A 22,576-nucleotide genomic window follows, 5' to 3' on the forward strand; every position below is an offset into this window, starting at 1 on the left:
TGAATTTCAGTCAGAGGTATTGGTAACAGTATATCTAAAATATCTAAGTACTTACTGTTTTGTTTCCAAGTAGTGTTAAATTACTTGTGAAACAATAATTGCCCAGCTGGTTTATAATTCCCTGGAAATAGAGACTGCACACTACACCCATCCAGTCTGTGAGCATGAACAGAGAGCTTATGGTTCAAGAAAAGTTTGCAAAGTGTTGACAAAAAGAGAGAGTAGAAATACTCTTTATACTATTTAGATGCCCAACTCCACAAGGCACTTAAAAATCAACTGCTTCATTTCCCTTAAGTTTCTATGACTTACTTTATATATATTCATTTGAACATGTTCTATGTATAGTGTTAATGAATTTTCTGGTCTCTCTGAGCGTCTGTGTGCTCTACATGAAATTGGGATAATAAATGTACTGACCTCAAGCATAAGAATTGGACAGAAAAATTAACACAATGTCTAGCATTTAGTTAAAGCTTGGTAAGAACAAGCTATAATTTTAAGAATTATCATTGGGGCCTAATAATGCTTTATTTTTTTTTTAAAGATTTTATTTATTTATTTGAAAGACGGAGACCACAAGTAGGCAGAGAGGCAGGCAGAGAGAGAGAGAGAGGGAAGCAGGCTTCCTGCGGAGCAGGGAGCCCGATGCGGGGCTCGATCCCAGGACCCTGAGATCATGACCCGAGCCAAAGGCAGCAGCCCAAACCACTGAGCCACCCAGGCGCCCCCCTAATAATGCTTTAAACTCTGTAAGTTGGTACTCTTACTACCCTTTTATTTCTTTTTTATTTTTTAAAGGTTTTATTTATTTATGTCAGAGAGAGATAGTGAGAGAGGGAACATAATAAGCACAGGGGAGCTGGAGAGGGAGAAGCAGGCTCCCTGCTGAGCAAGGAGCCAGACATGATGCAACATGGGGCTCAATCCTAGGACGCTGGGATCATGACCTGGCCCAAGGCAGATGATGAACAACTGAGCCACCCAGTTGCCCCTCTTACTACCCTTTTGTCACCATTTTCAGCTTTTTCTACCCTTTCCAAAATTTGATTGTGAAACTGGAGAGAATATTAACTTGTTTTCAAATTCAGCCTTTATGCCTTGTAGTAATAAACTTGCCAATCTTCAATGTTAGCGACTTCATTCCTCTCCAGTTGCGTGTAGATACTATGATTTTTCTGCAGAAGGATAGAGTGAGGCAGGTCCTGGGAAATCTAAATATCAGTGGAAAGCAGAATCTCAAAAGCAATGAAATCCAATTCCCAAAACTTCTTTTTGTTGGGATAAAGGGGTACCAGGACTGGAACAAAAAAAAATTTTTTTTTTTTTAATTTAGAGCCCAAACTGGAAATAGTTCACATGTCCTTCAACAAAAGAAAGAAGGATACTGTAATGTGTTTATAAAAGACTACCACTCAGCAAGGCAAAAGAGATAAGCTATGATACGCTCCGTGATGTATCTCGAAAAACATTGTGCTGAGGGAAAAACCCAGACACGAAAGAGTGTGTCATGGGCACAATATGGAGATGCACACAAGACTTTTGTCTTTCCACCATGTCAGTTTTATTCAATCATAAAGCAAGGTTGACGTAATTATGAAACAGGTGCAGGATTCCAAACTCAGTGACATTTCACCATGTGGTTGAACTTGGCTTCTTACACAGTACACAAAGCAGAACGTAAGACAGACCACACAACAAACAAGATAACAGAAGGGTGCAGGAAGTTAACGACCCAAACTCTGAAGTCAGTCTGTGAGCACTCGGTTGAGATAAGGCCTTGGTTTCCTCCGGGTCAGCTCTGGGCACTTCCTCCTTATTATGTCCAAGCAGTGAAGGAGATCAGCTCGGCAGAGCCTTCGAGGCCAGCTGCCTTTTTCAAGTAGGCAAACATGAGGTCATGTCTGAAGAGTCTGACAGTTTGCTGCAAAAGCCCTCCCATTTTTAAAAAGATTTAATCAGTCTTGGGCCCCTGCAGACCTCTGCTGGTTCTACTCTTATTGGTTCTGGGGTGTCAGCTGACACGGGTCCAAGCGATATCGCCTAGCTACAGTACATTTCGCTGCTCGTTCTCCCTGCTTGACGCAGGCCCCTCCTTGACATGAGTGACAGTCCTGTTCGCTACAGAGTGCACACCGTATAACTGAATTAAATGAAGTCTTAGCACAGGCATAACTCATCTGTGGCGAAGAAATCAGACCAGGAGGTGGGAGTCACTGGGGAGGGGCAGGAGAAATTTTTCTGGGGTGGTGGAAATGCTCTCTATCTTGATTGGAGTGTTGGTTACTCGGGTGTATGTATTTGTCAATACCAAACTGTGTATTTCACTGTAGGCAAATTATATCTCAGTGGGACAACTTTTTTTTTTTTTTTTTTTTTTAAAGAAATCCAGTATCTTGGAAGGAAAAGGCATGGGGAAGTAAGAAGACAGTTACCAACTGTGAGTGCCAATAGAAACAGGTACATGATACATTGTTGTTATAACAGTGACCGGTAGTTTAGTATGTAAGTAAAGAGGAATGGCAGAGGAGCACTTGGGTGGCTCATTTGGTTAAGCCTCCAACTCTTGGTTCCTGCTCAGCTCAGGATCTCAGGGTTGTGAGATCAAGCCCTGGGTGGGGCTCTGTGCTCAGCACAGAGTCTGCTTGTCCCTCTCCCGCCCCCTGTGTGTGTGTGCACTCTCTCTCAAATAAATAAGCAAAATCTTAATTAAACAAAGAAAGAGGACTAGCAGAAAAGGTGATTAAAGGATGACACTCCTTTGAAAAAGTAAGTGCCCCCTTTACTTTAGTTAGCCTGGCTGTAATTGCTAAAGATTCCTCATATTTGATTTTTGTAGGCTGAACCGTGGACAAAATCTCCGCTGTTCTTTTCTTCTCCCTCATTTGCTTCTGTTTATTATTCATCAATCATTGTAGAAACCACACAGGAGCTCTGGCCAAGCCCAACTGGGTCGCCATGGACAAGTTGTTAATCTTCTGACTTGTTTTCTTCTCTTGCTAAAATGAGGGAGCTGTAACGTCAGGACTCTGAAGATTCCTACTGTCCTTGATGTTCACCCTCTCAATCAGATTGTCAGGACTTTGAACTTGGCCCTGGTTAATAATGACACAATTAGTCAATAAAATCTGAAAAAAAAAAAAAAAAGTGTATTTACAAGGTAAACTATAAGCTGGTTGCCTAACAAAACGAGGGATCCTGACTTCCTACTGCAGGTGGCATGGTTGGCCCTTCTCCTGAAAAGGAAGCCTCATTTCTAAGGGTCTTGAAGAATCACGTTTTAGGTAGGACATGGAAAGTTATCTACTCCTTCCAGGGTGCCAGGCTGGCTCAGTCAGAAGAGTATACAACTCTCGATCCTGGGGTCATGACTTTCAGCCCCATGTTGGGTGTAGCTATTACTTAAATAAAAGCTTAAAAAAATAAGTTACCTATTCCTTCCTTTAGTCAAGAACATGCTCATAGCAAACCAGATATTTGAAAGTCAGTCTTTAAAAAGTCAGACTTTAAAAAGAGTAATACATAAGTTTTTTTTTTTAAGAAAATTTTGAAAATGCAGGAAACCATAAAAGAGGAAAGAATCATCTTTTAATTTTTTCCACTTAGGTAATTTGTAACATTTCTGCGTGTATATTTCATCTTTTCGCCCATGTACCTATGAGATTTTAAATCTTTATTAATATTTCTATTTAGAGTACCACATATTTGATAAACATGCGACCAAAGATAGATCATTAACATTTGCATGTTTTTTCCCCACAAATAATTTTTAATTACTATATTCTAGTCCAGGGGGGTCAGCAACATTTTCCTGTAAAGGGCCAAATAGTAAATATTTGGCGCTTTGCAACCCACACAGTCTCTGTGACAACTACACGACCCTACTCTGGGAATGGGACAGCAGCGGTAGACAATACGTAGAAGGAGGGGCGTGGCTCTATTTCAGTAACATTTTAGTTACTAAGACAGCAAAAACAGCAGCTCGTCATTATTTGCTGACCTCTGGATTAAGAAGAAATCCATTGTTTAGGAGTATCTTTTTTTTTTTTTTAAGATTTTTATTTATTTATTTGACAGAGAGAAATTACAAGTACACTGAGAGGCAGGCAGAGAGAGAGAGAGAAGGAAGCAGGCTCCCTGCTGAGCAGAGAGCCCGACGCGGGACTCGATCCCATGACCCTGAGATCATGACCTGAGCCGAAGGCAGCGGCTTAACCCACTGAGCCACCCAGGTGCCCCAGGAGTATCTTTTTTTAAAAAAAAGATTTTATTTATTTATTTGACAGAGTGAGACACAGGAGAGAGGGAACAGAAGCAGGGGGGTGGGGCAGGGAGAAGCGAGCTTCCCACCACAGAGGGAGTCGGATGCAGGGCTCGATTCCAGGACGCTGGGATCATGATCTGAGCGGAAGGCAGACACTTAAGTGATGGAGCCACCCAGGCGCCCCCATCGTTTATTTTGAAATTTATCTGAACAACATGCTGTTGTTGACACATAGTCTATGTCAGGGTTTGTTTAGTTTAGTTTAGTTTTGCTTGCCATTGTGAACAAAAACTGATGTATACATCTTTGTTTCAGTAGGATAAATACCGAGAAATAGAACTGGTACTACGGTTGTTGCTACATAAAACAGAGTATGCACACACACACTTTGCCTTTCTCCTCTCAGAAATGACCTCTATTAAGTGTGAAGTATGTCCTTTCAGACTTTTTACTCGCTGTGAATCCCCCTCCCCCATCAATGTCATCGCACTATGCTTTTGGTTCCCTAACCCGCCCTTTCTACATGACAGTGTAATTTGAGGATCTTGCCATATCAGTGACTGTTGATTTACCTCATCCTTTTTAAAGAGCTGTTGGGTATTTTATTAAATGGATTTATTCTCTCAATAAATATTCATGGAGCACTGAGCATCATACTTTGTTCTAAGCCCTGAGAATACCGTGTGAACAAAACAAAGTGCTTGCCCTCAAGGAGCTTACTTTCTAGTGCAAGAAGACAGATGAAAGAGGAATAAATGTAAAGTGTCTGTTGGTGACAAATACCATGAAGGAGATAAAGCACACTGGGATTGCTATCTTTGTTTGTGTGTACGCGCGTGTGTGTGGGAGGGGTGTGCTGTCTCATATGAGGGATACAGGGAAATCTCTTTTGCATGGATAGTTGGTCACCTCATGAAAGGTTTGTAGGTATTTGGGGAAAGACAGAGGAAGCAGCAAGTGCAAAGGCCCTGAGGATGAAGTATGCTGTGGGTTTTCTAGGAACAAGGAGGCCATATGGCTGGAGTGAAGGAGATAAAGGGGAGGGCATTGTAGAGACTTTGACTTTTATTCAGAGTAAGATAGTCAATGACTGAAGTGCTTTTGAGAAGGAATACCATCATCTGGTTTATTTATTTGAGAGAGAGGGAGCATGCATGTGTGCTTGTGAGTGGGGGGAGGAGCAGGAGGAGAAAGATAAGTAGACTCTATGCGAAATGCGGAGCCTGCATGGGGCTCCATCCCATGACCTTGATATCATGAACTGAGCCCAAATCCAGAGTTGGGCACTTAACCGACTGAGCCCCCCAGATGCCCTTGGCTCAGGTTTCAACAAAGTCCCTTTGGCTGCTCTGTAAAGGGCCAGAGGTGAAACCAAAACCATTAGGAAATCAATCTGGCATGTCACACTGTATTAGCCAAATCTTTTATTAATAAATGCCTAAGTTATTTCCAGTATCTTTTATTAAAAATAGTATCTATTAAAAATAGTGGTGGAATAAACATTAGCAGGGATTGTTTTTTCTTTATTGTGGTAAAAGTCACATAAAATTTACTATTTTAATCATTTTTGAGTGGCATTAAGTACACTCCCAATAACAGTCACAGTTATGTAACTACCACTGCTATTTCCAGAATGACATCATTCCAGATAGAAACCCTGTACCATTAAATAATAACTCCTCAGCTTCCCTGGCCCCTGGTAACTTCTCTACTTTTTGTCCTTCTGAATTGCCTGCTCTAGGTAACTCCTATAAGAAGAATCATACACTGTCCTTTTGTGCCGGGCTTAGCTCACTATAAGTTTTCATGGTTCATCCATGTAATATGTGAAAATGCTATTCCTTTTAAGGGCTGAATAATATTCCATTGTGTGTATATACTACATTTTCTTTATCCATTCATTCATCAATGAACTGTTGGGTTGTTTCCTCTTTGTACTATTGGCAATAAGGCTGCTATGAACATGGGTGTACATCTATCTGTTAGTACCTGCTTTTAATTATTTTGGGCATATACCTAGGGGTGGAACTGCTTAATCATATACTAAGTTTATATGCAACTCTTTGAGGAATCATCAAACTGTTTTCCACAGTGGCTGCACCATTTTACGTCTCTATGATATCAGTGACAAGAGTTCCAGTTTCTCTATATCCTTACCAATAATTGTTATTTTCCATTGTTCTTTTTCTTTTCTTAATAACCATCTTGTTTTTTTCATAGTAGCTACTCTAGTGGGTGTAAAGTGGTACCTTGTGGTTTTGATTTACATTTTTCTAATGCCTGATAATGCTGAGCTTCTTTTCGTGTGCTTATAGTGGTGATTCCTATACATTCTTTAGAGAAATGACTATTCAAATCCTCTGCCTACTTGTCAATCAATCTGTTTATTGTCGAGTTGTAGTTCTTTATGGATACTAATCTCTTATGAAGTATATGATTTGCAAATATTTTTTCCCATTCTGTTTTTTTAAAAGATTTTCAAATTTAAAAATTTAAAGATTTTTAAAATTTAAATTTAATTTTTAATCAATTTTATTTCAATTAATTAATTATTAAATTAATTAAATTATTTTAATTAATTTTATTAATTTAATTTTTAAAATTTAAATTTAAAAATTTAAAGATTTTTTTAAAGATTCTCTCTCAAGAGAGAGAGAGAGCACAAGCAGGGGGAGTGACAGACGGAGAGGGAGAAACAGACTCCCCACTGAATGGAGAGCCTGATGCAGGATTTGATCCTGGGACCCCAGGATCATGACCTGAGCTGAAGGCAGACACTTAACCGACTGAGCCACCCAGGTGCCTCTCTACCATTTTGTGATTGTCTTTTTACTCTCTTGTTATTGTTCTTTGTGCAAGGTTTTTAATTTTGATTAAGTCCACTTTATCTTTTGTTTGTTTGTTTGTTTCCTGTGCTTTTGATGTCATGCTTAAGAAATTATTGCCTAAGGGTGCCTGGGTTTTTCTGCTTTTTTGTTTTTAAAGATTTACTTATTTGGGAGAGAGAGAGAGCTCAGGGGGAGAGGTACATGGAGAGGGAGAGAATCTCAAGCACACTCTTCACTGAGCACAGAGTCTGATGCAAGACTCAATCCCATGCCTAAGATGATGACCTGAGCTGAAACCAAGAGTCAGATACTCAACTGACTGATCCACCCAGGCACCCTAGTACCATACTATTTTGACTACTGTATCATTATTTTTAAAAATATTTTTATTTGGGCGCCTGGGTGGCTCAGTGGGTTAAAGCCTCTGCCTTCGGCTCAGGTCATGATCCCAGGGTCCTGGGATCGAGCCCCGCATCGGGCTCTCTGCTCAGCAGGGAGCCTGCTTCCTCCTCTCTCTCTCTGCCTGCTTCTCTGCCTACTTGTGATCTCTGTCTGTCAAATAAATCAATAAAATCTTTAAAAAAAAATATTTTTATTTATTTATTGGAGACAGAAAAATAGATCATGAGCAGGGGAGAAGGATAGAGGGAGAAGCATACTCCTCACTGAGCAGGGAACCTGATGAGGCACTCTGTCTCAGGACCCTGGGATCATGACCTGAGCCTAAGGCAGATGCTTAACTGACTGAGCCATCCAGGAGCCCTACTATCGTAGCTTTATAATAATTTTTGAAATCAGGAAGCCTGAGATCTCCAACCATTTCTTTTTTCAAGTTTTTTTTTTTTTTTTTTGGCTATTTTGGCAAATTTGGCTACATTGGCAATTTTGCTCTTATTTTGACCCCTTGAAATTCCATATGAACTTTTGGATGAATTTTCTATTTCTGTAAAAAGCACCATGAAGATTTTATAAAGATTGGATTTGTAGATTGCTTTGAGTAGTATTCTCTTAACCAAATAAATTTTCTGATCCATGAACATGGGATGTCTTCCCATTTATTCAGTGCTTTTAGTACAGAAGTCCTTCATCCCCTTGGTTAAATTTATTCTTATTTTATTCTTTTTGAAGCTATTGTAATTTTTAAAAAATTTCCTTTTCAGATTTTTGTTAAAATACAGAAATGGGACTGATTTTTGTGTGTTTATTTTGTATCCTGCAACTTTGAAGTTATTTATTAGATCTGATAGTCCTTTTAAAAAAAATGTTTTTATCAATTCAATATAGGAGACAATAATAAGCTAAACCAGACTTCGGCTGCTTCTAGTAACATGGAAGCCACTTGTTTAACATTTCAGACAAAGGGCTCAGTAAAGAGCTGAGGTCCATTTCTAGGCAATCCCTGCATCTCTGAAAAGAGAATTTATAAGAGAAGGCTATTTCCTCCTCTCCAAACTTTATAATCTGTGTAAGACAATACAAAATGCAACAGAATCTTTGTTCTTTAGTTTTTTCTTTCTTTTCTCTCTCTCTCTCTCTCTCTTTTTTTTTTTTTTTTTTTTTTTTTTTTTTTTTTTTTTGAGAGGGGGCTGATGGGCAGAGGGAGAGGAAGAGAGAAAATCTTAAGCAGGACCCATGCCCAGCATGGAGTTCAGTGTTGGATTCAATCTCACAATCCTGAGATCATGACCTGAGGTGATATCAAGACTTGTACACTTAAGCAACTGAGCTATGCAGGTGCCCCAGAATCTTTGTTCCTAAATATCTATTTATTCCACTCCTGTATATTTTCTAAGTATTGACATTTGTATGACTTGGTCTCTCCTAAATAGGTAAATGTCCAGGTGTGTATGTATACACACACACACACACACACAGATGTAAAATTTAATATATAAATTATAAATTTAAAAAATATATATAATTTATACATCATTTTAGACAAGTCTATATATGAAGTCTAGAAGTTGTTACAAAACTCATTTTCCTACTTGAGTCTCCTATCAAGTCTATAATTGAGAAGCCTGACCCTTCTGCAGTGACCTGGCTTTTTCCTCTTACCTTGGACACGGGCTTTCAGTCCAATGGTTCCATCCAGTTTTCTCCCCACTGGAGCCGTATATGGGTCTTACAGTTCCAGGGTATTGCAGGTGAAGAAAAATAATCATTCCCATCCAAGCTCAGAATTGAGTATGTAAAGGACAAATCTCTCTTTTGGTTGATTGCATTAAAAAATTTCCAGACTTGTTAATTTTTTAATTTCAGTTAGTTAACATACAGTGTTATATTAGTTTCAGATGTGCAATATTGTGATTCAACAATTCCATACACGACCCAGTGTTCATCACAAGTGCATTCCTTAATCCCCATCACCTATTTAACCTATCCCAGACCCCACCTTCTGTGGGAATTATGAGTTTGACTTTTATAATTAAGAGTCTTTTTCTTAGTTTGTCTCTCTTTTCCCTTTGCTTGTTTTTTTCTTAAATTCCACGTAAGTGAAATCATATAGTATTTGTTTTTCTTTGACCAACTTATCTTGCTTAGCATTATACTCTTAGATCCATTTATGTCATTGCAAATGGCAAGATTTCATTCTAGTGTGTGTGTGTGTGTGTGTGTGTGTGTGTGTGTGTGTATCACATCTTCTTTGTCCATTCATCAATTGTTGGGTACTTGAGCTACTTCCATAATTTGGCTATTATAAATAATGCTGCAATAAATATGTGGGTATTTGAATTAGGTTCTTGTATTCTTTGGGTAAATATCCACAATAGGTGCAATAGGTGGATTGTAGGGTAGTTCTATTTTTAAATTTTTGAGGGGGTCGCCATAATGTATTCCACAGTGGCTGGACCAGTTTGCATTCCCACCAATAGTGTACTAGGGTTTTTTCCCTCCACATACTTGACAACACGTGTTGTTTCTAGTGTTGTTGATTTTAGCCATTCTGAAAGGTGTGAGATGATATTTCCTTGTAGTTTGGTTTTGCATTTCCCCAATGGTAAGTGAAGAGCATCTTTTCATGTACCTGTTGGCCATCTGGATGTCTTTTTTGGAGAAATGTCTATTCATGTCTTTTGCTCATGTTTTAATTGGATTATTTGGGTTTTGGTATGGAGTTGCATAATTTCTTTAATATTTATGTATTTGATACACACACACACACACACACACACACACACACACACTCTTTAGAGGGTATTTCATTTGCAAGTATCTTCTTCCATTCTGCAAGTTGCCTTTTAGTTTTGTTCATTGTTTCCTTTTCTGGGCAAAAGCTTCCTATTTTGCTGAAGTCTTAATAGTTTATTTTTGCTTTTGTTTTCCCTTGCCTCTGGAGACATATCTAGAAAAAAGTTACTACAGCCAATGTCAAAAAAGGTTACTGCCTGTGTTCTAGGATGTTTATGGTTTTACGTCTCACATTTAGGTCTTCAGCCCATTTGAATTTATTTTTGTGTACGATGCAAGAAAGAGGTCTAGTTTTGAGGTACCTGGATGGCTCAGTGGGTTGAAGCCTCTGCCTTCAACTCAGGTCATGATCCCAGGATCCTGGGATCGAGCCTGGCATCGGGCTCTCTGCTCAGCGGGGAGCCTGCTTCCCCACCTCTCTGCCTGCCTCTCTGCTGTCAAATAATCTGATTTCTTGCTGTCAAATAAAATACCTGATCTCTCGCTGTCAAATAAATAAAATCTTAAAAAAAAGAAAAAGTTCCAGTTTTGTGTGTGTGTACTGTTCAGTTTTCCCAATACCATTTGCTGAATTGTGTGTGTGTGTGTGGGGGGGGGTGTAATCTTTAGTTTTCTACATAGAAGATCATATTACTTGTAAAGAAATTTTACTTCTTCCTTTCCAATTTGCATGCTTTTTCTCTCTTTTTCTTGCCTAACTGTTCTGGCTAGAAGCTCCAACACTTATTGAGTAGAAGTGGCAAGACTGGGCATCTTTGTCTTTTTTCTGATCTTAGAGGAAAAACACTGCCTATGGTGTTAGCTGTAAGGTTTTCATATATGGACTTCATTAGGTTGATGTAGTTTCCTTTCATTTCTAGTTTGCTGAGTGTTTTTATCTTGAAAGGGTGTTGAATTTCGTCAAATGCTTTTTCTACATCATTTGAAAGAATTGGTTTCTTTGTTTTTCTCCTTCATGCTGTTAATGTAGTAGGTTGATTTTCATGTTAAATCACTCCTGCATTCCAGGACTAAGTCTCTCTTGGTTTTGGCATATAATCCTTTTAATATGTTGCCAAATTCAGTTTTGCTAGTATTTTATTGGGGTTTTTGGTGCCAGCATTCATAAGGGATGTGGGCCTGAAGTTTTCTTTCCTTGTAGAGCTTTTGTCTGGATTTAGTGTCACACTCATTCTGGCCTCATAGAGCAAGTTAGGAAGTGTTCCCTTCTCTTAAATTTGCTGGAAGAGCTTGAGAAAGATTGGTGTAAATTAATTAATTTTTTATTTCATTATTATTATTATTAGGGAGAAAGTAGAAAGGGGCAGAAGGAGAGAGAGAATACCAGCCCTACTGTGGAGCTTGATCTCACAACCCTGACACCATGACCTGAACCAAAAATCAAGAGTCGGATACTTAACTGAGCCACCCTGGCACCCCTCGTGTTAATTCTTTAAATAACTGGCAGAATTCATCAGGGAAGCCATCTGGTCCAGGGCTTTTCTTTGTTGGAAGGTTTTTGACTACTGTTTCAGCCTCCTTATTATAGGTCTATTCAGATACTTTATGTCTTCATGATTCAGCATGGTTGGTTTTTTGTTTCTAGAAATTTGTCCATTTCATATGGGGGTATCAATTTGCAATTACTCATAGTACTGTTATAAACCTTATCTCTATAAAATCACTAGTAATGTCTCCACTTTCATTCTCACTCTTTTTCCTAGTCATTTCAGCGAAACATTCTATCAATTCTGTTGCTCTTTTCAAAGAACCAACTTTTGGTTCTGTTGATTTTGCTGTTGTTTTTCTATTCCTGTCTCTGCCCCACTGTTTCCTTCCACCTGCTCGCTGGGAATCGAGTTTGCTCTTCATCTAATTCTTTAAGGTCGACAGTTAGGTTATTGGTTTAAGATCTTTCTTTTATAATGCATGCATTTACAATTATTAAATTCCCTCTTTCGCTGTATCCCACAAATTCTGGTATGCTGTGTTTTCATTGTCATTTGTTTCAAGGTTTTGAAATTTGAAAAATTTGAAAAATTTTCAAATTTCCCTTGTGATTTCTTCTTTGACCCATTGGTTCAGAATGTCTTGGTTGGTTTCCATATTGCGAATTTTTATGTTTGAGCAATTTCATTTTAAAATAGCTCCAGTAGTGGATTTCTTATTTCTCCTGGGAAGGTTGTTGATAGCAAAGCAGCCTTTAATGACTTTTTCTACTTTTGAGTTTGACTCTCTTTAATACAACTTATCTCAAGGTGGTTTGGGAACTGCCCAAATTCTGGTGTTCTCCCCAATATATAGGCAGGTCATGTAGAAGTCAGCTCTCTCGATTAGTTACTGGTGAAATCTAGTAACTTTTTTGACAGCACAACATTGTACCAACATTGATCCCACTGTGATGAACCAGCTGTAGCTTCACATGACTAAGATAAAATGATCACTCTTAATTTCATGGTTGGGGTGGTAGGGCCCGCGTGAGCCATGGATTATTTTATTGAGTGAATTATTTTTATTAGAAAATCAGAAAATAATTATTTTTTCCTAATAAAAAATAATTCCATAGCAGCAATTCATTTTTTTCTGAATGTTTCTGGGTAGAAATAATTCATGTGTCTGATTAGTGAACAAAATGCGGGGAAGGCAAGCAGAGTGGGCCCTTTGGAAATAAACTTAAACACCTGGCATGTTCTCAACTGAAATCCAAAAGCTTGTGTAACATGACAAGTATTTGTGTCACATATGAAGTAGAAAATGCTTCATTTTTAAGTTCTTAAAAGTTAAAGAACCCTCATATTGACAATGAAACTAAAAATATTTTAAAATTCCATGAGTTATATTTTCCAATTAGACTTTATTGTATATTAATGTGAGTCAAGTATCAAGTGCTTTTTTATATGCGTTACCTCTAATCCTCGCCATGACATTAGGAGACTAAGTTTCTTTATTCTTATTTTATAGAGAGGACACGAAGTTCCAGAAAGATAAAGTAACTTGCCCAAGGTTAGATGGCTGGGATGCAACTGCTTTAGGAATCAAACACAGAGGTCAAGTCCGAAGTCTTTGGATTTTCCGCTTCAATCTTTATTTTTCAATCCGTATTTTTGACCAAAATATTGCAAAATACATATAATATGATGGCTACTAAAACAATTTCAAGTTATAAACATTTGGTGGTTTGGCAAATGTCCCTATTATTTTAATAGCAAATTATTCGGTGGTATCATGGGCCATTTCCTTTCCAATGAATCGTTAGGAGTTCTGTTAGTTGAAATACACAAGACATTTAAAAACATTCATTCAAGTATTTGCTTACTATCTTGTATGTGGTAAGAACTTTATTTGATACTGAAATGAATACTAAGACTCCCTCCTTTCAAGGAACTTTAATTTGGCATAGAAATGGGATTTATTTTTTAAAAAAATCGACCTTATAGCAGTGATTTGAGCAATTAGCTTGTATGTGCATTTTAGGTAGGAATTCAGAGAACGTGAAGATAAAGCTGAAGTTTTAGGCGGGCAAGACCTGGATAAACATTATAAATTTCAGTACTGGAATCATGGTGCCTAAAACACTTGTTAACTGAATACAGTTTACACTTACTAAATGTGTATAATTACTATTTTTTTCATTTAGTCCTTCCAACAGCGCTGTGAGACACAGACTATTTATTATTTTCATCCTACAGATAGAGAGACTGAAGCACAAAGGTTAGGCAACCTGTTGAACTTCCTCTAACGCACAGCTCGTTCTGGAAGAACTGGAACTTGAACCCAGGCAGCACAGGGCCACTGCGGCAGGCTGCCTTCTGTGGGGGGGGGGGGTGGATATTCTGTGTGGGGAAACACACTGTGCAGTACGACTGAGCACCACCACGCAGAGGATGGGGACGACCAGAGGAGCAACCAGACCAGGCGGAAGGCACTGTTTGTTGAAAACTGTGGGAGGGCGCCTGGGTCGCTCAGTCTATTAGGTGTCTGCCTTGGCTCAGGTCATGATCCCAGGGTCGTGGGGTCAAGCCCCGCATCAGGCTCCCTGCTTGGTGGGGAGTCTGCTTCTCCCTCTGCCTGCTGCTCCCCATGCTTGTACTTTCTTTCCTCTCTGAAAAATAAAATCTTAAAAAAAAAAAAAAAAGAAAGAAAGAAAGAAAGAAACAGTGTGGGGTAAAGTACCACACACGGACTGGGCTCACAGGTTAAAAGAGCGATGGGACCCAAGACACTTTAGACTTTATGCTTTAAGCAGTACACTCTGCTTTAAAAAGAGAGGTTTGTATATTTAAGAAATCCAGGTGTTACAGACCCTATGTTCATGTCCCTAAAATCTTTATGTTGAAACCCTAACCCTAATAGGATGGCACTAGAAGGTGAGGTCTCTGGGAAGTAATTTGGTTTAGAAGTCAGGAGGGTAGAGGCCCCATGATGGAGATTAGTGTCACCGTACGTTGTAAGAAGAGGTAGCGGAGAGCTCTCTCTCTCTCCCTCACCCACCTCCCACCCCTCACATGTGAGGAAACCAGGAGGAGGTCCTCACCAGAACCCGACCATGCCGGCATCCTGATCTTGAACTTCCTCGTCCTCCAGAACTGTGAGAAATAAATGTCTGTTGCTTGAGGCACCTAGTTTACAGTATTCTGTTAGAGCAGCCCCAAAGGACTAAGACACCAGGGAAATGTCTTTTTCCCAGTGTCCAATGTCAAACAGTCCCTTCAACCATGGGCTGGGAAACTGGATGTAATACAAAATATGTTCAGAAGTGCTATCTCCTCCTGGCCAAGTGCTGCATGGCTGGGAGTCTTAGGTGTGCTCTGGGGAGGGTCTGACAGGCCCAGGGCCCCTCCGCCATTGCCCTCACACAGGTGTGCGATGGAAGGAGGGGCACAGGGGCAACAGGCTTTTGCCTCACTTGCCACATCAATGGTCAAAATGTGGGTCAAAGATGCTTACAGGGCTCACTCACACACTCCGCAACTCTGCTCTCCACAACACAAAACCTGGTTGTCAAAAGATTTCTGGAAGAGGCTTTTCTTCTTGTCCAGAATTCCTCACACACGGGTGACTCTTCTGTGACTTTGGAGCAACAGGAAAACTAAGGTTTCGGCTTTCCTGGCCTCAGTGTTGCCATGTGCCTTGCCCCCTATTTACCTCTGAGTTCCCTCAATTAGAGAGGAAAGTGAGGAGGCCTCCCCAGGAGGAAGACGAGCACTGTGAGCCTCAAATACCAGTAAGCCAATTAGGGGCGCCCTACACATTGTGGCTAACTCAAATGGATCTTCCCTTCTCTTTACCCAAAGAAGCACGTCATTTAGGGAAGGCTGAAAGAAAGAGATAAATGCTTGGGTGTAAGCATTGATGTCATGCACCCAAAACTTGTCCAGAAGCAAGGGCACATGTTGGCTTGGGCCGATTATTAGAGAACTTACCAGCTCATGGCAGGGCCAAAAATTCCTAGGGATTCACTTTGGTCCTATGGGGAGTCTAGAATCAACCCAGACTGCAGTGATTCCCAAGAACCCTGGTCCATCTCCTCAGATGGCTGCTGTCCTCTGAAAGCAGGTCATCCCATGTCTCCTCCTTCTGACCTTCCTCCAGGAATAACCCTGAGAGTCACAGTTAGAGGTAAGGCCCATATGGACTTGGTTGTCCCCTGTGTTAACCTGTTTAAGACAGAAGTGTATAATGGTGTGCTCTCCTGTAAGTGATACTCGCAGTGAGTTTGCTTTCGTCCAGCAAATCTGGGAGCTCAAACTCTTGGGAAATCTTCTGCGTTCAAGGCTTTTAGTGCTGACTTTTCTCCCCTCCAATATGCAGTAAATTGCAAGTATAAGAAAAAGTGGTATCATTTGACAGAAAAACTGTTCCAAGGACCAGCTTCCCTCTTAACAAACTAACTGGCTGATAAGGGACTAAACTCCCCCTCAAAACACACACACACACACACACACACACACCTCTAACAAATGGTAATGGGGGCCCCAGTAATTATACAGGAAGGCAGCAAAAGAGAGAAAACAAAACTCAAGTTCCAGCTCTGACACTTCAGAACTCTTTCATCTCACAAAATGGGGTCACCGCTCCTTTCCTTACCTACTTCACAGGGTTTTGTGAAGATTAAAGAATGTATGTCAAGCATAAAATAACTAAAATGTTATGCCTCATTACAGGTGCTGCACAGGAATTAAATCTGCATGACACAGACACACAGTAGCCTACAATCCATTCCTATTCTAACTGACATTAGTGAGTAATCCAGTATTCTGCTTCTGGAAGTCTCATCCATTAGAAGCAAAGGAAATGTGACATGTCAAGGTTTACATAGCAGGGCAGCCGTTCCTTGTGTAATGCCTTCCAGACGAGGGCAGTCTTTGAGCTCGTGGCCAATGAAACCCGCCAATGTTCCACGCGGGAAAATGGGATCATCAGTGAAACGAACTTTCCATCCATCCAAGGCTTGGATGTGGGTGGCAGAAAGACTATTCCCATCTGTACCGTGTTCAGATCATCTAAAGAAAAAATGTGACCTGTATCCAACACCTTAACCTTTGAACTGTAAGATCCTACTTCCCTGGCCTCACTGAACCGCCTTTACTAAGTCTGTCCTTGCAGGGGTCAAGCATTCATCTTTCCTCCAGGCTCCGGAAACAACTTGCTGCCATCCGAGGCAGTGACAGTTGCCAAGTCTAGGAGAGGACATCACCCCAGTGCCCCATTTCTTTCACAACTGAGGAACAGGAAGGACTCTGCTTTCCTTCAAGAATGAATGATTTTGTTCTTTTGCAAACAGTGGAAATCAGAATCACGGAGTGTGTAGTGGATTTTTTTTTTTTTACTTCTCCACAAATGACCTTACATTGCTCTGAATTATTTTTCGCCTTAAGCTCAAGGGTGGGAAAAATAACACATTCCAGTCTACTTACAGTTCTATTAATTGAAGGTTATCACCTTATTTTTTAAATAGTGCTTGGAGAAAATAATCCTCTTGGGGTTTTAATAAGTACTTAAAACCAAACAAAAATTTAAAACCTTTAAAGAAAACATATTTTTTTTAAGTAGAAAGAAACAGTAATACTAATTTTGAAAAGACTGTTGATGTCACTGTGGTTTATTTGTAAATACAAAGTATAGGCTCTTGCTTTTTCTTTTTTGCTTCTTCTTCTTTTTTTTTTTTTTTTCTAAAGCAAAGCCAAGGAGATTAGAAACCAAGTACACATATCCTCTTTAGAGTAGAAACATAAATTAGTTTTTAACAATTAGGCACTTAAAATGTAAATGTAAAACGGCATTTTTAGAAGTATAAACTCTAGTTCCATTCCTAAATTCCTCCTGAAATGTTTTTATGAACACAGAAGCACAAGCACGGGAAACATTTCTCAACAAAGATAATTTCCTCTTTAAAAAACAGCAACAGCAATTACAACAACAAACCTGAACGCAAATCCCATAGGAGAGACAAATGATTAAGGTACTGACTGGGGGTAGGAAAAAAGAGCTTCTGAAATTTACATGTTTGATTAAAATATAAGCATTTAATAAAACTATTACAATAGCATACAGTATATATTATAATGAAAAATATGTCAAGAAAATAATGAATTCTAGACTTAATATTTTACTTTACAACAAGGCACTTAACACATTGAAACAGTACAGTAAATTTCTGAAAGAATGCAACTGGCTAGCTCTCACACCTTATAATGATATTTCTTTTATGAATATACTGTAACATAACCATACATTTTTGCAGCATTAATCATTGCATAGGAGGTAAATTAAATAATGAATTCCAACTTGGCAACTACATTAGCTTATGTTTACAGTTTCTTTCTTTTTTTTTCTTTTAAAGGACAGTTTTCAATAATTCCATAATAAAGAACTATTCTCATTCATGATTCATTTAGAACACCACATAGTTAGGTTAATGAGCAATAAAATAAATCAGAACTTATAAGGTGTGTATCTGTATAAAAACTTATCTTTGGGTACCTTTGACATGATTTTCAGTGTTTAGGTATTGAAGTCAAGAGCACTTCTTAATAGAAATATTCTTAGCAAGTAAGTCAAAGGAGTTAAATTATTGCAACACAATGACATTAAAAAAAAAATACCAGAAATCTTTATACATACAAATAGAAAAGCCTTCATCACATGGCATATTACTTATAACATGCTCAATTTAAAACTTGTAAGCTCATTTATCAATAAATTCCTTCTCACACTTCCTTGCAGTACAGAAGTGAGTAGGTTAGAACCGGCTTAAATTTTTAAAGAGTTCTACAGTGCAAAACACAAATGACAAACAAATAATAAGGAAATGCTTAAAATATTGAAGAAACAAGATGTGAACTTCTAATTAAAAAAGAAGCTGCTTGAGGTCTAGCATGTAAAAATAAAATACAAATACAAAATAAGAAAGACTGCCAGCCTGGTGTTTCAGAGTAAACAAAGTATAGGTAGTTATAAAGGGAGACATTAATGATTGTGATAAAGAGAGGTAAAATGGTCTGCAAATTTTCTTTGATCGAATGGACCAAGGATTAGAATTGCAACTCCCTGGGACCTAAGCACATTTTCCCTTTGGGAAAGGTTGAAAAGACCTTTAAAACAATCCCTTTTGCATGGTGCTTTCAGATTATTGGCGAAAACAAAACAAGACAAAACAACACCACTACCACCAATGCCTTTTAAAAACTTGAAAATAGAAACTTTAAATAAGTGGCAAGTTCTGCGTTCCAAGTCATATAACATTTCTCCACTAGGGGGCACTGCTACACAGCAAAGAACCTTAGGCAAGGTCCTCCTTACACCAGACCAGGGGCTCAGGCTCGCTCCAATCAGGCCTTCTTTAACTCAGCACAACTTTTTCCCAAGATGCCAGTAAATTAAGTAAGAAATTTAAAATCACTCTGGGTGGAATCAGGAGCAATGCTTTATTTTCAGAGCTTAGGAGGAGCTCACAAAATAGAATCTGAATTTCCATCTGAAAGAATTTAGAAATAATATGCCATAATTTATGGGAATTCTATGTTATCGATATTGCACAGAAGGACTCAATCCCAAGAAAAGCTTTGAAGGGGACTACTGGTGTACAAAAACAAGGATAATGGATAAGATCTCACATTGCAATTATCAAGGAAAAGGAGCTCCAAAAACTGACCATTTCAAAGGCAAGATCATAACTGTTTAAGTTTTCTATCCCAAAGGAGCATATTAGGTTAAGCCTCAAGTTTGCTTTGCTAAATGTAAATGAGTTTCTGTATTTCCTTCATTTTCCCATCTTGAAACTTTGATATTTTCCCTCCTTCTTTTCAAATCATATGCTTCCTTGGTGTCTATTAGACACCTGTGACACCTACATGTAAGGAACATGTGAGGTCAGAGAGGTTTTTAAAGTTCTTTAAAAGGTGATGGTATTTTTTTTTTAAAAACTGCATCACTCGATGAAAATCCCAGGTTTATTGTTTCAAGGTTCTCCAACAATCAACACATCATGATTTTAAAATCTTAAATACTTTTCCTTATTAAACTTGAAGAAAATTAGGTTATCCAAGACACTGCTGAATAAGGCTCTCAGGTCTAGAAGGTTAGGAATTAGATGCTCAAGGAATAGATCAAGTTCAGGAGCACAAAACCCAGGCTTCAGTGTCAGATGCTTTTCTTCATAATTGGACAGCAGGAATGGAAATTCAGTGTTTAAAGCTTGACACCTTACATATCACAAGTGTCAATATTTAGCAAATGAAAGAATTCTGGCTTAAGCACATCAGTAAGCTATAGTTTCTTATTGGTTTATTTAATAACAAATACCAGAAAACTCCTTGCATTTCAAAGCCTGACAAGGATATTCAGGATTTCCATTCTTGTTTTAAATATTCTTTTCCTGCCTTTGAATTCAACTACCTTTCCTTTAGTGATTCTTCTGCTACTCAGAGAAAGAGACGTACTGAATATAGACACAGAATTTTAGCACCAAAAATAATGACCCTTCTGAAAAGATTTGTATTGTGCTTCTCTCAAGCAATCTGAAGGTCAATTTTGTATACCAAATCACGGCAAACTAGTTTATAATGGCAAATTCAAAGGTATATTTCATTCCTATGGGGAGGGAAATTTTTATCTTCGATTTAAATGTAACTGCCCCTTCCACACCTCATTGGCCTGTCTTCTGATTTAGTGTTGATACTTCTGTAACCACAAATCTTGTTTTGGAGTTACTAGAAGGCTCAAGAAATGGACCAACTTGGGAGTACCTGGGTGGCTCAGTCGTTAAACGTCTGCCTTCAGCTCAGGTCATGATCTCAGGGTCCCGAGACTAAGCCCTGCATCAGGCTCCCTGCTCAGCCAGAAGCCTGATTCTCCCTTTCCCCCTCCCTCTGCTTGGGTTCCCTCTCTTGCTGTCTGCCTGTCAAATAAATAAATAAAATCTTAAAAAAAGAAAAGAAAAGAAAAGAAAAGAAATGAACCAACTCTGACAGCATTAATCTGATTCAATTTTTAAAAACCCATCTTCTTTTTGCATCACCTCAAAGAACTTTAGAAACGAAGATCCCCCTTTACTGGGTCACTGTCCCTGTCTAACAGACTGATTCCAACAGTAGATTATATACAGCACCGTGGTATAATTTCAGGTTCAAAGTAAAATTACTCAATTGTAGCATATGTCCTTAGGACCAGTTTATAGGAAGCTGAGTCTCTTGCTAAAAAGCAAGGATACACGACACTTTTAGACCCTATCTTGGTTTTTCCAGAAAGTACAATGTACCTAAGAAGAAAGAGTTTTCAGTGAAACGTGACCAACTGCATTTCTGAGTTCCAGTGAGCAGCTCTAGAACATCTAGAACATCTCACACAGGGTAGGATGGGAGAGAAATGCCAGCTTGGCCCTCAAGTGGCACAAGTCTCCGTTCACATACACACATGTTTTTAGCCTATGCTGGAGCAGCTGTCTGCCCTGGGGCAGGGGGACGGATGCAAATTTACCAGGCAGAGAGCACACACATGTGTGCACAAAGACCACTCATTTAACAGAAATAGCTCTCTGTTTCCTGTGTATCTGTCATAGAGATTTTAAAGCAGAATATTTACACACACATAAAAGCTGTGAGATGGGTCAAATTCTTCCACAATAGATCACTTTTCTTTCTTTTTATAAAATTATCAGTTTACAAAAAAAGTAAAAGTGATACTGGGTGCAGTGGGTGGTAGCAGCAGGTGCACATTCCCAGACCTGACCTTGACCTTCCCCAGGACAAGGTGGAAACGAAGTTCACCTCAAGTTCACTTACGACAGATCTTCCCCTCCTTAAAAAGCCGAATGCTAAAACCACTCTCAACATGAGGTTATTCTATTTACACAGTAGCTGTATGTATCCAGACATTTTATTTAAAACATTAACAAATTCTTCTGACCTCGGAGGCAAAAAAAAAAAAAAAAAAGAATCCTGAAAAAATTCTGTAGAGGGCTTTAGTGGCTAAAGTATAAGGAGAAGGAAGAGTAGGTTCTTTGGCACCTCTTTAACAAGCTCATTAATAAAATTCCAGTTTGGGGGCTTGTCACCAATGAAGGAAGAGCTGCAGGAGAATATGCCTTTCTCAGGATGAATAAAAAAACAGTCAAAGGGTAATACTTCGTTCATCTCTCTAATCATTTACATGGAATTTGGTCCACTTCTTCATTTACCAGTCAGTTCTTCTAAAATAAAAACCCAAAACTATACCTTTGGTTACAGCGTTAACTCTTTTGGTTTAAGAGCTGATGCCTTTGTTTTTGCTCCTCAGGTAGATTTCTCATTATCTTCGCCAATCTTCTGAACCCGGGAATACTTTTTGCATGAAGACTTAAAGCAGCCAGGGGGCCAGGAGAGCGGCCAGGAGAAGCAGCAAGGAATTGAGCCTTGTACGTTTTTCTCGAAAAAATAAAAGATGGGGAACCACCAGGCTCGGGACAAGAAATTAGACTGTGAAGAGACCTTCAAGTTCTGCAAATAGTTAAAAAAAAAAAAAAAAAAAAAAAGATGAAGGAAAATGAGACCCTATTTTTCATCATTTGCATCCTACCTTTTTTCTTAATTAACTTGTCGTTCATTGTCCCGTAACAGAGAAAGCAGAGGAATCAGGATCACGAGGCAGTAAGTGTCTTTGTTTTGTTTGTTTGGGTTTTTTAAAGATTTTATTTATTTATATGACAGAGAGAGAAAGTGAGGGAGGGAGACAGAGACATGGAGCACACAAGCAGGGGTAGCAGGAGGCAGAGGGAGAAGCAGGCTCCCTGCAAAGCAGGGAGCCCGATGCGGGACTCAGTCCCAGGACCCTGAGA

General features: G+C 39.0%; 1 protein-coding gene across 7 annotated transcripts in view; it reads right to left on the bottom strand.

Annotated features, from left to right (window-relative positions):
* Positions 1-17,335: 17,335 nt before the first annotated feature.
* The window catches only part of SGMS2 (sphingomyelin synthase 2), a 168,598-nt gene continuing 163,357 nt past the window's right edge, over positions 17,336-22,576 (bottom strand). For all 7 annotated transcript variants that reach the window (XM_082728582.1, XM_082728581.1, XM_082728580.1 and 4 more), the window contains one exon: positions 17,336-22,238. In XM_082728582.1, coding sequence (XP_082584708.1) covers positions 22,035-22,238 — 204 coding nt within the window. In that variant the 3' untranslated portion in view covers positions 17,336-22,034. The remainder of the gene's footprint in view (positions 22,239-22,576) is intronic.

Source organism: Mustela nivalis (genome assembly GCF_964662115.1).
Source record: "Mustela nivalis genome assembly, chromosome: 4".
Taxonomy (NCBI): domain Eukaryota; kingdom Metazoa; phylum Chordata; class Mammalia; order Carnivora; family Mustelidae; genus Mustela; species Mustela nivalis.